Source organism: Diuraphis noxia, unplaced genomic scaffold, assembly GCF_037042655.1.
Source record: "Diuraphis noxia isolate RWA-SAM2 unplaced genomic scaffold, SU_Dnox_SAM2 contig0004, whole genome shotgun sequence".
Lineage (NCBI taxonomy): Eukaryota > Metazoa > Arthropoda > Insecta > Hemiptera > Aphididae > Diuraphis > Diuraphis noxia.
The window spans coordinates 27,169,786-27,185,231 of record NW_028301714.1 but is presented as its reverse complement, the minus strand read 5'-3'; the positions used below and the strand labels follow the sequence as shown (position 1 = coordinate 27,185,231).

The 15,446-nt window shown below is 27.1% G+C and overlaps 1 protein-coding gene across 1 annotated transcript in view; it reads left to right on the top strand.

The window, feature by feature from the left end:
- The window catches only part of LOC107163830 (somatomedin-B and thrombospondin type-1 domain-containing protein-like), a 100,197-nt gene extending 88,612 nt beyond the window's left edge, over window positions 1–11,585 (top strand). The window contains exons 4-5 of the mRNA XM_089226543.1: window positions 4,823–4,899; window positions 9,806–11,585. Of these exons, the coding sequence (XP_089082669.1) occupies window positions 4,823–4,899; window positions 9,806–10,020 (292 nt within the window). The 3' untranslated portion in view covers window positions 10,021–11,585. The remainder of the gene's footprint in view (window positions 1–4,822; window positions 4,900–9,805) is intronic.
- Window positions 11,586–15,446: the final 3,861 nt, after the last annotated feature.

The following is a 15,446-nucleotide window of genomic DNA, read 5'->3' as shown; positions in this document are numbered from 1 at the left end:
TATCTTATATGTCATTCTAATAATTGTCGAGCTGTAATAGTTAAAATAAAAGCTAATAAAAAAAAACAAACTTTTTTATCATTTTTTTTAAAGCATTTTAAGTCAAAATAACAACTCTAATTAGCAATAGCAAAACTTAGAATATCACACAAATTGTAAACATATTTCTCTTAAAACTTATTGTATAAATTTTTCACCTATTTACAATTTATTATTTTGTAAAAATTAAGTAAACTAGGTATAATATGTATTTTGAAATGCCAATAACCCTGGCAGTTAAGGCGTATTTAAAAAAAAAAAAAAAAAAACTCTGACTTATAGTTTGTTATAAAATAATTTAAGTTACTGTAAATATTAATGTATTTATTTAAATTACAGTACATTATAATAAGTAAGTAAATTTTAAAAAAAAGTTATGTTAAATTTAAAAACAAAACGCATAAAATATATTTTAGAAAAAAATTTAAAACAACATTAAAAATTAAAACGAAAAAATTAGATATAGCATGATAATTATAAGCAAAAGTAAAAAAGTTTTTGTTTTAATGAATTTTTGAGTACCTATGCACCACATGTAAGACTATACATAAGAAGGAATGCACAATATTACCTACTTAATGAATGGAAGGGTATCAGCTCTTTACTTTGGAAAAATTTAAAAAATATATACATATGAATATATAACTCACAATTCACATACTAAAATACTAAATAGTATATTGTATATTGTGTTAGATATCACATTATTGCAGATACTCTTTGGAACTTTGAAATTAAAAACTATAGAATTCTTTATTTACAGTTTTGATAGCAAACTTACAGAATCCTTCGGGAGTTATTAATAAATAAATAACTATTTTTTTGGACAGCTTTAACCAGCTTTTTAAGACACTGAAAATTAAAAATATCTATCTGTTTTAATAAATATTAGAACTTATTAAGATTAATAATAATAATAGCGGACGCTGGATGGGAAATACTTCAAAATGAAAAGAGAAAAATGTCTGCTATCAAAGTTAGGTTATTAATTTATTTTGTTGTAATATAACATACCATCAATTTGAGATTATTATTTTATCAATTTTATAAATAACATTTTTGAAATTGTATAGCGTATATATTTAAATTAGCATCAATTTAATTTTATATAAGATGGCGTTGTATACATAACAATATATACACACTAAAAATGTAAATATATAGTACTTTATGTTGTTATTATTACAATGTTTATCGATATTAATTGTTTCAAGAGAAATAATATGATCACGATAAATCAAGATTTAATATAATGTAATTAAGTATAAATACAAAAACGTTAATAATACAAAATGCATTCCTTCTAAATTTTTAAATTTTAATAAACATAACGAAAGTTGTTATATTAGCAACGTCGAATCAATACGCAAAACATGATTTTATAATAATTATCTCCAGGGTACATAATCTATTATTATTATAATATTATAATATACCTACTATAATAGAATTATTCATTTCATTAAATGGAAAGTAAATAGTACGTAGTGAATACATTAGGTAGTTAATAAAATAATAGATACTTAAATGGCACTCGCCCTTCCCCTTAAATCCAACACTAATAGGGAAACTAAAACAAATACACCAATAAACAAAAAATTATCTAAATATAATTGATTTTAATCAATAAATTGATGTAATAATAAAATAATTCAAAATCTTTAATATCATTTTACAATTCGTTAACATTTTGTTAATAAACACAAAATAGCTGTAATTTTTACGGTGGTTAATAATATAAAAAGAAACATTGTTTCTAAAAAAAAAATATAGCACATTATTATATTAATACAGTCTATAGGTATTATTATTGTACTTGTTCATAAAAGTAAAATAATACTCAATACTATTATATGCACACTTGAATGATATTAACTGGTTCAAAGTGCGTCGATAGTCAATACCGTAATAAGTAATAATATTTACATATAATGTCAACAACTTCACTAGATTATTAGGTATCTGTAATATTATGTCGGTATGTGTACACGTGCGTGTGCATATAATAATATATCTTCCACCGCCAATGAATATCATTATCATAATAATTTTTGAAAGTCGAGGATCAAGCTGGAAACCTATGAATGTGAAATTTATTGACATATTATATTCCGTATTATAGTATAGTTACGATAATGGTTCATATATATTATTATATATACCGGTATCATTCTGTATGACATAATACTCCGGGAAAGCAAAATTATATGGTTTTATACATAAATTGTGATATAAGTATACAATGCAACGGATGATGATTTTATCACATTCGCTACCTAATGATTATTTGCAATGACATCTTAAGCAGACATTTCGGTTTCAATTTTTGTTTTGTCATTTGCAGTAGTTATAGAATTGGATTTTTGATGCCTTGTATATTTCTACAATTTTGAAACTTTTAAATTTCACATTTTTTTTTTTTTTTTTTTCAAATTGGCAATTGGTATCATGCTAAATGGCTAAATGTAATTTTCTTAGTTCTATATATTATGTTTTTATTCAAAAGAATTTTTTTTGTAAATCTGATGTATTATTATTATTTATGTACCTACAACGCGTATGAATATTAAGTGATTTTATAATATTAAATGATTTACACCATCAGTATAATACGACTGAAAAGATCTGAAATCAAGTTCGCTTAAAATACACACCTAGGGCCAATGATATAAAACTAATAATAACACTGTACCTTCATAAATGTTTTGACAGTATTATAAAATAGAATACAAGGTACATACAAAATAATAATACTTAGGTCTGAATTCCAAATATTTAAAAATTGAAAATTTCAATCTTCTATAAATATTTCAATTGAATTATGAAAAATATTTTTATTTGATACGTATATTTGATTATAGATGATGATACATAATTATTATAACACACAAATAATATCGATAATCAACTTTCCTAAAAATAACCAAACTTTATAACCTCATATAATTTCATATGTTTTCCTAGATATTCCCCTACTTTAATTACACATACCTACCAAGAATAATTTTATTGTAATATTGTAAAATGTATTGTAAATTGTACCTGTATATATAAGTAATATTTTAAAATATGTAAGCTAATAACCTTAGTTGTTGAGGCTTTAAAGTAATAAAAAAAAAAAAAATATATCGATAATCGATATGAATCAAAGTTTAATAATATTACCAGTGTTGCGAGTAGATAACTAAAATATTATTAGATAAAGCTAATAGATAAAAATTCCAAAAGTATCTAGATAAAAAATAGATAAGAATTTGTTTGTATTTTTTATACTTGATTTAAACTATACAATGACATAGCCAGAAGTCTCCTATATGGGCACTAGATTAAATATTATATTAATATATAGCCTTGTGTGTATGACTATTGACTACACAGTCTAAGGGGCTGGTCATGCCCCTCGGACCCCTAAGTCTCTAAATACGTCATTGGAACAATGGGAATAACGATCTATCAATATTTTTCTACACAATTAATATTCTCCTTTAAAAATTAAAAACTGTGATACACATATTACTTGCATCATTAATAAATTCTTTATCTAATGATTTTACTAAAATTCAATAAATATATATATATATATTTATATATAAAGTATGTTTGTACTTTTGTAGGTGCTTAGATAATGTTTCTTAGCAAAATAAAACAACATAATGTAAACTGAATATTATCTTGAGATTAGTTTTAACATTATGACAATTGACAGTTACTGGCCAGTGGCCACATAGTTTATTTGTATAGTGTTTTGATAATCAAATTCTTAAATATAAACTCTGAAGTATAATATAGAAATTTTTAATAAAATTGACATGGATAATAATAAATATACTCGTATTATATATATATACAATATGCATAGCTGATGTCGTCGTCTGCAGGTGACACGCCAGGCAATATACGAAACAGACCTGAATGTTTACATTGGTGATTTTACGGGATAAACAAAAAATTATGCGTACCTAGTTTTTATTAATGTAAACTAAATAAACTATTAATATTACGTATATATAAATTAATTCTTCTAAAACGGTTTACACAGAAATACGCTATCATTTTTCTAACAAAAAATTATATTATATAAATCGTTTTTCTGCCACCGCATTCAGAAATCACCACGTGGCACGGACCTACATTAAAATAATTAATGGGAAATAAAAATAATAAAGTGGCCAACAATAAGTTATGGAATACTGAAAATCAAGATACCTATTAACCTATTATATTTTATAATTATTTTGTAGTTGCTTTGTTGATACTATTTAAAAGTACTAAATATCTTCTATTAAATTTCATTATCATGGTTTTCAAATACAAAATTTAAAAATGTATGTTATACTATAAATATATATCATAAAAATTATATAATTGAATTGGTATACATAACTGAAGTTTTCATCTAAGGTAAAAAAATAGACGACCAGTTGGTTTTAATCAAGATAAGATAATAGATAAGGAAATTTTCATCTAGATAAGTCTTAACACTGATTATTACTATGTTAATGGTTAATTAACATTGTTACCATCGGTTAATTTATCAATATTATCAATTGAGTCCATCATTAATCGGCTATTATGTATTAACTATATTTGTTTGTAACTAGGTATTCGATACAAGAAACTAACTTTTAAAAATATTCCCTTGCTTTAAGTTTATGAACTATTGGATAAAATACACATTTTTTTTTAAATTTTAGTTTTTCACATAAAATGGAATATTTCAAGAAAATAAACCCCATAAAATTTCAAAACCATAATAATGACCATTGCGATATGCGTGTTTCAGGTACTGTGTTCTTTTCGAGGTGATGAAAGCGACCAAGGCCTGCAGAAAAGTGTCCGAATACTCTTTGCTTAGAGAAGGTAAGGCTCGACACTACAGTATACTATAAAAACTCACTAATTACACTCGAATTCTTGCTGTTACTTTACGACTGAACTCGTGGAACAAAATAAATGAACTTGAGGTAGGATGTTGCTGCAGTATATATATATATGAAATATGTAATGTACAAGTATAACATTGCAGGCGTACAGCCGATCTCCGGTACCTACGTTTAATACTATGGTATACATTGTAGAACCTGTCACGATGATATAATATATGAACCTCGGCACTACGTAAAATTAGTTTTTCATACGCGGCAACTAAATATTTGATCATTTCCTTCATACACCTCCCCCCACAGAACACATACAACGATTCCGTGTTTATTTTATGGGATTCGAATCTGTTTACGCATGCGCTCGCGGGTGCCATCATATATTATTACCACACGTATTGGTATACCAGTTAATAATACTCGTATTATAACCTAAACATTTTTTACGTATAAAAAGAATGGATCCTATTTATCGCTTAATTTAAGCTGCAGCAAGGTTGATCTGATTTGATAATGAAAATTTTTTTTTTTCGTTAGTATCGAGAACCGGAGGAGGAACCATGGTGCCAATACTTCTCCTCCAACCCCCATCGTTTATTGATAAAAATAACCAATTACACATTTAAGTAGCTGCGACGGGCCAGTCTCCCGTTCGCTAGCTATTACAATAGGATGTTATACAATAATATCGAGAACTTGCCTTCGGCTACATTTTTAAGAAACTTAACTATTGGTATGCGTAATTATTAATTAGTTCGGTGAATTCGGAGGTCTTTCTGCGGCCTGACGACGCCGTTCCTCATCCTCCTTCGTAGTAAGGATGTTTTCCACCATGCGATAAAAAAGTTTAAAAACTTCCTCGGCTTCTATAAGAACCGCTTGCTTCTCGATTGGATCCAGCGACAGAGTCTCGAACACTGGACCGCAGATTATGTCGGGCACGTCGATGGTGCTCGGACGACGACCTAGCCGGGAGGTTAGAGCTTCCCGAAATCCTTCCCAGTAGACGCACTGGAATAACGTGTGTACGGCGGTGTCCGAGTCGTCTGCACACTGCCAGCAACGTGGACTGGTGGCCCTGCCCATACGATGGAGGTACCACTGGAAACAACCATGGCCCGTGAGTGCCTGTGTCACGTCAGAGGCACCCACGGGACGGTCCTTACCAGCCATCTCCCCAATTTGATAATGACCAAAATATTATCGTTCGTCCATAGTCATTGCTATTAATTTATTATTATTATTTTAAATTCTATCTGGGAAGTCAATTTTGCAGCTACTGTTTATTGACAAACAAATAATCGATTTAATTATTTATCAATAATATCAAGCCGTCCATAATATTATATGCGTGTGCACTATACAATATTGTAATATTAATTGTCTGTATAAATAACACCAAACAATAAATAACTGATGTATTCTGTACGCTATATTTTTAAATGCAACTTTATGGTAAAAATGATCTGCATAATAATATACATAAAAAATTAATATGATATGTATTACATATTTATGTATATATTGGGGGCAATGTAAACTACGAATAAACTTATTTGTTATTTGTTTAATTGAAACTTATCAAACTCGATAATATGATAGGTACCATATTATGTATTGTATAAAAAATAATTTTATGTTTTATTGATTTTACTATTTCAATATTATAAAACAAATACCTATATAAATACGAAATCTGACTTTTAAGTTTTTAATGATATAGACTATAAAGTCATAGATAATATTATAACATGTAGGTACGTAATATAAATAGATAAGTACCTATATAGTAATAATATTAAAAGTAGAAAGAAGTCTGTAAAATACTAATGTCTAAAAGAAAAATAGATTATAGGTACTTGAATATATGCATTTAAAAACGTTTCATCGTTGGAGTCGTTTAAAAATTCTGATACAATGAAAATCAACTAATAACGTTATAATGCCCGCCTTTGAAAACTTTCTGTTCTTTAACATTTAAGCAATAAATTATATAGTTTATGTCTTTCTTCCATTATGATAGTGGTTTTTTATTACTGTCTATCGCCGAAACTGCCTATGGAAAGAAAAATTCAAAATAAAACGCAGTATATATATATATGGACACTTACGGTCAATATTATTTTTAAGACATCTCACACTTATTTGCCACTCCCATTAAGAAGCTTCAAAAACGGCAAAATTATAGTTTTTATCGTATTACAAAAAAAATCCACTGTGGATGTTGATTAAAAATACTACGACTTCGTAAGTAATAAAAATTTAGTAAAATGTACAACGTGTACTAATTTATTTCCCTATACTATAGTCTTTTACAGTTAAAATATGAAAAATTATATAATGACTTCGCATTAGCGGTTCGATTAAAAATGCAATTAGTCTTTTTAATTCACCTTGCCTTCATTAATATTATTAATTAGTGTAGTGATGCTCTACATTATTAATAAAAAAGCAAAAACTTATGATAAAACTAAATTCTAATGAGTTTTTATTCTAACAATTTGTTATGCATATTATTATTTTATTAATGTCGTATAAACAATTTTTATACGTTTTAAATCCTTCAGAGTCATTGGTATTATGTAAATATGTATATGTTTAAATTATATAAACTTAATTAAATCAATTTTCATTTAAGCCTTTCCATTCAATTGTCTTTGACAAACATTTCCGAAGACGTCTTTAGCGTCTCATATACTAAAGAAATTAAAGTTAATGACATAATTTTCCGTCTGATTGTTCACATTATATTTTGTATACTGCAGGATCTATATTTCATTGTTACTTGACAAAAACACCTTGATATACACACTTCAAAACTAACTGTGCAAAGCTTATCTTATTCAAGTATAAGACACGGAAGAATACAATAAAAATGTAAAGATTACCAAAAACATAAATTTAAATATAAAATTCTAGTAAATTCTATGTTTTAATTATTATTTAACTAATATTTTTATCTATGTAAGGCGTAAACTAATAACCATAGCTGTTGATGCTTAAACAGAAATTTTAAAAAAAAAATCTAAAATATGCAACAATTATAATAATAATCATAATACATTACTTGCACAAATTAATATAATTACATTTTAATATAATGTACGTCAGTTTGATACTTTAAATTATTAGTTTACACTATTTCTTTGAGGAATTTTAAGCATATTTGTGTATAAACGTATACCTTTAAGACCTTAAAGGCTTAAACTATATAACAATTAATGGTTACGAGGCCCACGATTACTTGACATGAGTAAATAATATAATAATAATAGGGATTTTGTTTCACATGTAATATATAATCTGTATTATTTGAAATGATAATAGTAAATATTAATATTACATGATAAAATAAACATTTTTTTATGAAAGGAGTCAACCATTGATTAAACTATTTACATTTATTGTAATTTAATTTTCCTATTTAAATCTTATAGAATATCATTACACCACATTGTAAATGATTACGTGGCAGAAGGTAGATTTTGGATTAGGGATGATTTGTATTAGTTCCAAAACGGTTGTGAAATCTTTTATAAAATCATTTGGCTCCATTGCTTATTGTTTTTGTTTTTAAATTAGCATGTGCATAGGATATAGTTTAACTAGTAAGGAGGGATGCATTTGTTAATCTTCAGTTTGAGAAATTTGAATCTTATTAATTTACTACTTTTCACAATATTTCACAACTGTTCACTACATGAGTTTGTCCAACCAATATATTATTTATTATAAAAAAAAAAAAAAAAACAGGTTTGGTCATATATAACACTTAGTGTATCGGGTAAATTATTTGTTTTAGTTATGACATAGTGAGCCAACTTTTATAATCATTGATCAATTGTTAAAAGACACTTACTGTAGAAAAAAAATATGCGGAATATGAATGCTATATAGATAAATATTAGGACATGGGTTTGAGGGTAATTTAATATCTTTAAACAGTTTTATTTTGATTAACTTTTAATCTCCAATATTGGTTAACCAATTTCCTATACTTTCAATGTGACTTTGGAGATTTGTTGGGATAAATCATTTTTCGTGGAAATCATTACATTATGATCAAAGTTATCAGTACCGATATATTATGAGTGATTGTTATGAGTGTGGTCAGAAACAAAAAAAATTTTGAACAAAATAGATAATAATATGAGAAATATCGGCGTTTTAACTGGTATGTCAGTATACGTATTTTTACAACAAAAAAAGCCCTCGATATTCAATTTTAATTTTACATGATATTTGATACACATTTTATTTAATATAAACCTAAGCTTAATATTATAACATTGGTAATAATACTTATATTAATAATAATTTAAATTAAATATTAATATTAATTATTAATTTGTTAAAGCTGGTGGTAACTTTGTAAGATAAAACTTATCTTTAGGTATATGTTATAATTATCTTTTTTTTTAATTTACGTAGCAAGATTATTTTATGGTTTTTGTAAGTTTTGTAGATTTTGTTTATATTGATTTTTCTGTAGGTAAATATATTATGTAATATAACGAGTAAATTCGACAAATTATTTATGTTAAAAGTTTAAATTAATTTTTTGTTTTATACTCTTTTACGGACCAATCAATGTGCACGTTTATTCGTTTAAATTCGCCGTATTTTTAATAAACTAAAATTTAATGGACCTGGGCATAATTTAATAATAATATGTACCTACATAGTATTATATATTATAATCATCAATCATCAGTTAGGAAGTCTAAATTATAATCAATATCGAAAAACGCGTATATATAGTCTGTTGCGCCGATATCGCGGCAGATATAGTTGTTATGTTATCATTATCATCGTCATCGTCCATCTTTTTCTATTATTTTTTATTTATACCAGTATTTTTATTCGTTTCCGGTTTTCCCACACAGGTGAACGCGTGTGCGTGCGCTGTGACACACAGGTGATGCGCCAGTCACTGGGTTTCCGGTGCCCAGGACACGGGACAATGGATCGGGCGACGAGATGGACCGTACTATCGGCGCCCCATTGTCACGGAAAATGGGTTCGTCTCGAGTCGGCTGGACAACAGGACGGGCATTCATGTCCGATGTGTAAAAAAGGAGCGCAGTTCGTGTTCGTATAAGCCGGCAGCCGCTGCTCATCTAAGTATAAAACGAAACCCCTTAATTTTTTTTTCATATATACTCACCCCGTGGTCGGTCTACTTCACACCCCTCACCAAGACTACCCCACACCGCTTCTTCCGCGACATATTTGGATCCACGTCTTCGTACCACTATGTACGTGTGTGTGTCTGTGTGCACATAGCCCGACCATACACATTTTCTTGAAAAGAGTAAAACTGCATAATAATTATAACAATAATAATATAATAATATTACAACAATAATAGATACATATTTTAACGACTGTATGACTATATTAGTATATTATAAAAATACACAGTGTCATTCATATTATATGGAACTTCACTTTTTACAAAATATATTTTTGCTCTATAATCAACAATTGGAAGCTAAATAATTTTAAAAAAATATATTTATTAATGTTTTGAATTTAAAATAAGTAAAAACTTTATAAAAGTTACTAGGTACTGAAAAATAAAGTTTAAAATTAAAATTTTTGGAAAAGTTTATAGTGTTATAGAAATACACCAAACTATTTAAAAGCAATATTTTTTCAAAAACACGAAAATTGATTTCTAAAATCAATATAGCTATTATTTAAATGGATCACACCTTGTATCATATTGTACTATAATACAGTTAAACTTTGTCAACTCGAAATCGCCGATACCCTGAACCTCTTTTCTGGTCCCTTGAATTCCTATTATAAGGATTATCTTTGGGTAACCCGAAATTTTTGAATGGTCCCTTCAACTTCAAATCAACTCAGTAATACTTATTACTCATACTAATATAATAAAATATATTTATTATATTGTGTGTATATTCCAAATTTCCAAACCGGTAGGTACCTACCTTTTCCAGGTGCTAATTTTACTCGTACATATCCTTGTCGTTGAGTGTTTAAATGTTTTCATTATTAGTTCTTACTTATTCCAATTTTTCATATCAACCTCTCTCCCCACATAAATTATTCATACTTTCAATATTATATATTATTATTAATTTGCATACGAAATTATACGCTGTATATGTCTCTTTTTGTTTCAATAGAGTATATTATAAAATATATAGCTGTAAGCGAATCTACACGTTCGATTCCAAATAAATTGTAAATATTACATATAATAATATATTAATATATAACAACATAACAATAGTAATTATAATATAAGTTTAATTTTGAATCAAACGTAATGTAATAACTATTTACATCATTAGTTTAAATTATTCTAGATGTTAATTAAATATATTTCATTTTTATTTTTTGCTTTTTAAATTAGGTACCTACCTATTATTTTTTAATTATACCTAATTATAACTTCACTTAAACCTTATTAGTTCATATGTATTTTTTTTTTGTTTTTTTCCTTATTAGGTTACTTTTTTATCAGTTTATTATTTTAATTATTATTAAAATGAAAACAAAGTAAAAAGTAAAAACCGTGTAATTCTATTTATTATATTATAATATTAAGTGTACTGTCTCTTAACCTAAACTAATGTCAATGATATAATTATTTGCTTACAATATACTACAATCTATTTTATACAATAATAATTTATACAACTATTTTTTAATTATATTTATTTACGTTTTCAGCTAAAGGTAAGTTTCAATGAATTAATTTAGGTAACATATACAGTAAAATAATAATAAGTAATTTTAAAGATGAGAAGAATTAAAAAAAAGTAATAAATTACAATAAATATAAATTGTAGTTGATGCATCAAAATATGATCAACAACAACAGTGGCGCACAGTAGATTTTTCACAAGGGTGTCGAAAATATATATCTCGCGGTACCCACCCACCCCACAAGTAAAATCTGAATTTATACTCTTTATACAATTAATATTAAATTAAACAAATATTTATCAAAATAACATCCGAATTCACCCAGAACCAGTCACACTCACCCAGTCATCCACAAATACTGAGGTGTCAGTCGACACCCCTGACCCCCCAGTGTGTGCCACTGAACAACAATATGATCTTCCAGGAGAAAAAATAAACTTTGTTATGAAAACTAGTAACTTAAAAGTTTTCATAAAACGTATAGTGTTAATAATACTTGATTACGAGTATAATATGCTAAAAAAAATTATTGATGAATTACTGATTTATTAATATATATTTATAATTTATGTGTACTCGTATACGTTCGGCACTTTCAAACATGAAAACCTTATTATAGTATATATAAGTAATAATTAATTTTATTAATTAGGTATAATTTAGTTTACTTAGTACAGAGCTAAACTTTTTCAGTGACTTGTTAAAACTCGTATTCGGCTGGTTAAATAGTAGTCGATTCTAAACAATGAGGATATATTATATTTAAACCCTTGTGGTGTTGGCTGTAACCATTAAAACTTATCTAGGTCAAGCACAATACAATTCTTCACTGTCACCCAAAGGAGCTAGATTGTACTTTTGAGAAATTCTTTGTCTTAAGATTTTTTATGAATCAAATTCTTTCAACGAGAGTTCAAACTAAATTACACTTAAATATATTCCAATACAATGTTTATTTTATTTTATTATTCCTAGACATGGACTCTGCAAATGTTTGTCTACCAAATTCGAGGTTTCTTTGCTTAAATCGATTTATCTTTTATTACCAATAGAATATATTATTTTAAACAATGGGTACTATAGGTACTATATGAGTTTATTAATAATGATAATGGTGATTTATTCTGTCAATAAATCATTTTAAAAATAAATATATGATCCACGATAAGAAGAAATTTTCTGTTAAATTTTTTTGCTCATGAGAAACTCCACATAATAGACATAAGTATTACCGATATCAATATATATATTATAGATGTGGTTTTAATGTTTTTAATTAACTGCATGGTGATAATAATAAATAAAGTTTAAATTGCTAGGGGGAAATAAAAGATATAATTCGCTTATTCACTCCAAACGGCCTAATCGTAACATGTTTTGTATATTTATAAAACATATGAGGTACCTTGTCACCTTTAAATGACTCATCTTGAATACAATTTACCATGTATTTGCTTTTCATAATTTGCGCGTGTGATTCGGCAAAAAATCAGTAAAATGCAAATTTAATAATTTTAGGCACTTGAGAGACTTGTAACTTTTATAGCTATATGCCTTGTTCAAACAATAGAACGGTACGAATGGATTGTTTCTCACGAAATACTCTGACTTTAAACATTTTTTAAGTTATTTTTAACTTTATTCAGTATATATTTATAACAATTTGCCAAAAAAAGTAATGACATTATCGATCACTAATATAATTACCAAAAATAATACATGTATTTAACTTATGTATGTTATTTTAATTTTAGTTGAACTTGAACTAATTTAAATTATATTAAACAAACTTGACAAAGTAATGCAATTTGTTGTATATTATTTTGATTAATTTTTACTCGTGTACAATATCATATACTAAATAATGAACGAGCGACCTATAGCCTATATAGTATATTAGTATATATTATGACATATAATATATTTATATTATAATTAACCTTACCACATTTTTTATACTATTTTTTCGTGTCCAAATTATAATATTTTAATTGAAGTAAAACAAGAATCCGAAGAAAATTACGAGAAAATTCAACATGCCCAATCAATAAGCGCTAACGGTTAATTGAAGATGATGCTACGCACCTCTACATAACATATATTTAGCAGTCAGTAACACCTGCGACTGCGGTCCATGTTATATTATTAATTATACGCAGACACATGGTGACATAACTGCGAGAAATCCCAACCAATTAGTCAGACATTTTGGCGTGCCCTATCTCTTTTTTTTCTGGCCTAGAACATATACTTAAAATCATCTTTTTTGTGTATTCGTTTACGGTCTTACGGAATACCAATTGAACAATAGCTATCTGTATTAATGTATTATTGAAGTTGCACCTATTACCATTTCTAAACATTACTGAAATATGGATCAAAAATTATTTTTTAAGTGTTATAACTATTAAAAGCATATATAAATTGTAAAGAATAAGTTATTTTATTTTGTATTTAGAACACGTTCGAATAAATCAGTAATTAAGTATTCCAATTTCCGATTACGCCTTCAAATACATTTTACAAAATATATTCAAATAGTTTTAGAATATATATTATTTCCCTGCTAATTTTTATAAGTTTTCGAATGGATCAATGGAGATAAACGTTGGTCAAAAATATTTAATTTGAGAAAAACTAAAAATTATGATTTATAATGTTCCCGTTTTATCAAAAATATAAGCTTTTTTTTGAGTTAAAAAAAAAGTATTTTTCAATGAATTAAAAATGTGAAAATTACAGGAATATATATTCAAATACTTTTTTAAAAATTATTTTAAATTGTATTCGAATATTTAACTGGGAGAAGTGGGGGGATAGCCTCTCACACTATAAAAGTATTGAGCTAATTATGAGAGGTATTGCTAATTTTTTCTGATTTTATATCATTGAGTATACAGAGTGTTTCAAAAATAATGAACCAATTTTGAATGACAGTAATTTTTATTGAAAAATGGTACATAATAAATTAATAATTATATTTTAGGAATCCTTAAATTTCTATAAATGTTCGAATTGGCCTCCATGAACACTGTTGAGGTGGTATCTAACTACTCTTCCTCATAGGCACCGTTAAGTTCACAACTCCCTATATCACCACTATCCACAACGTTGGATAGATTGTGCAGGTATGCAGGAATACAACAGGACATACATCTCAATTCTGATCCTTAGGATCAATAGCCCTTACACCACATGACTTCTTTCTATGATAATTGATTTAAGATGGTATGTGATAAGATGAAGACTTTGTTACTACACTTAAATAGGTGCACTATTTTTGAAATAACCAGCAATCATTTAAAATTAACGAATGTTCAAAGCTGAGCTTTACGTGCTGCAGTATATTATAGTTTGCGAAAATTCGGTACACGATCGTATATGGTATGTGTGCAGCGCGGTCATTATTTGATTTTCGCGACGGAAAATTCTTGGAAAAGTGGTCAAAGTCCGAGGCAGGTATCTCTATACGTATAAAGTTGACATTACACAGGTATACTATGATTATATTATTATAATCTTGTTTATGTTTCTTCGGCGCGCATCAGGTCAGGAAAAAAATAACCACAAAATGCATATTCATGGGTGTTTCAGACCGTTTCGCTTTATTATAATTTTTTTTAAGCTTGGCGCGTTATATTTTAATGCTCGCGCACACACTAGTCACACTTAATACTTATTTGTATTTTATAAAATGTATATATGTATATTTATACTATTATAGGTACGTAAAATAACAACAGCCCGCGAATCTCAGCAGCAATTCGCGCCGAGACGCTATCTAAACTTGCAGTACGATATTATATTATTATTATCATCATTATTATCATAGTATGCTCTGCC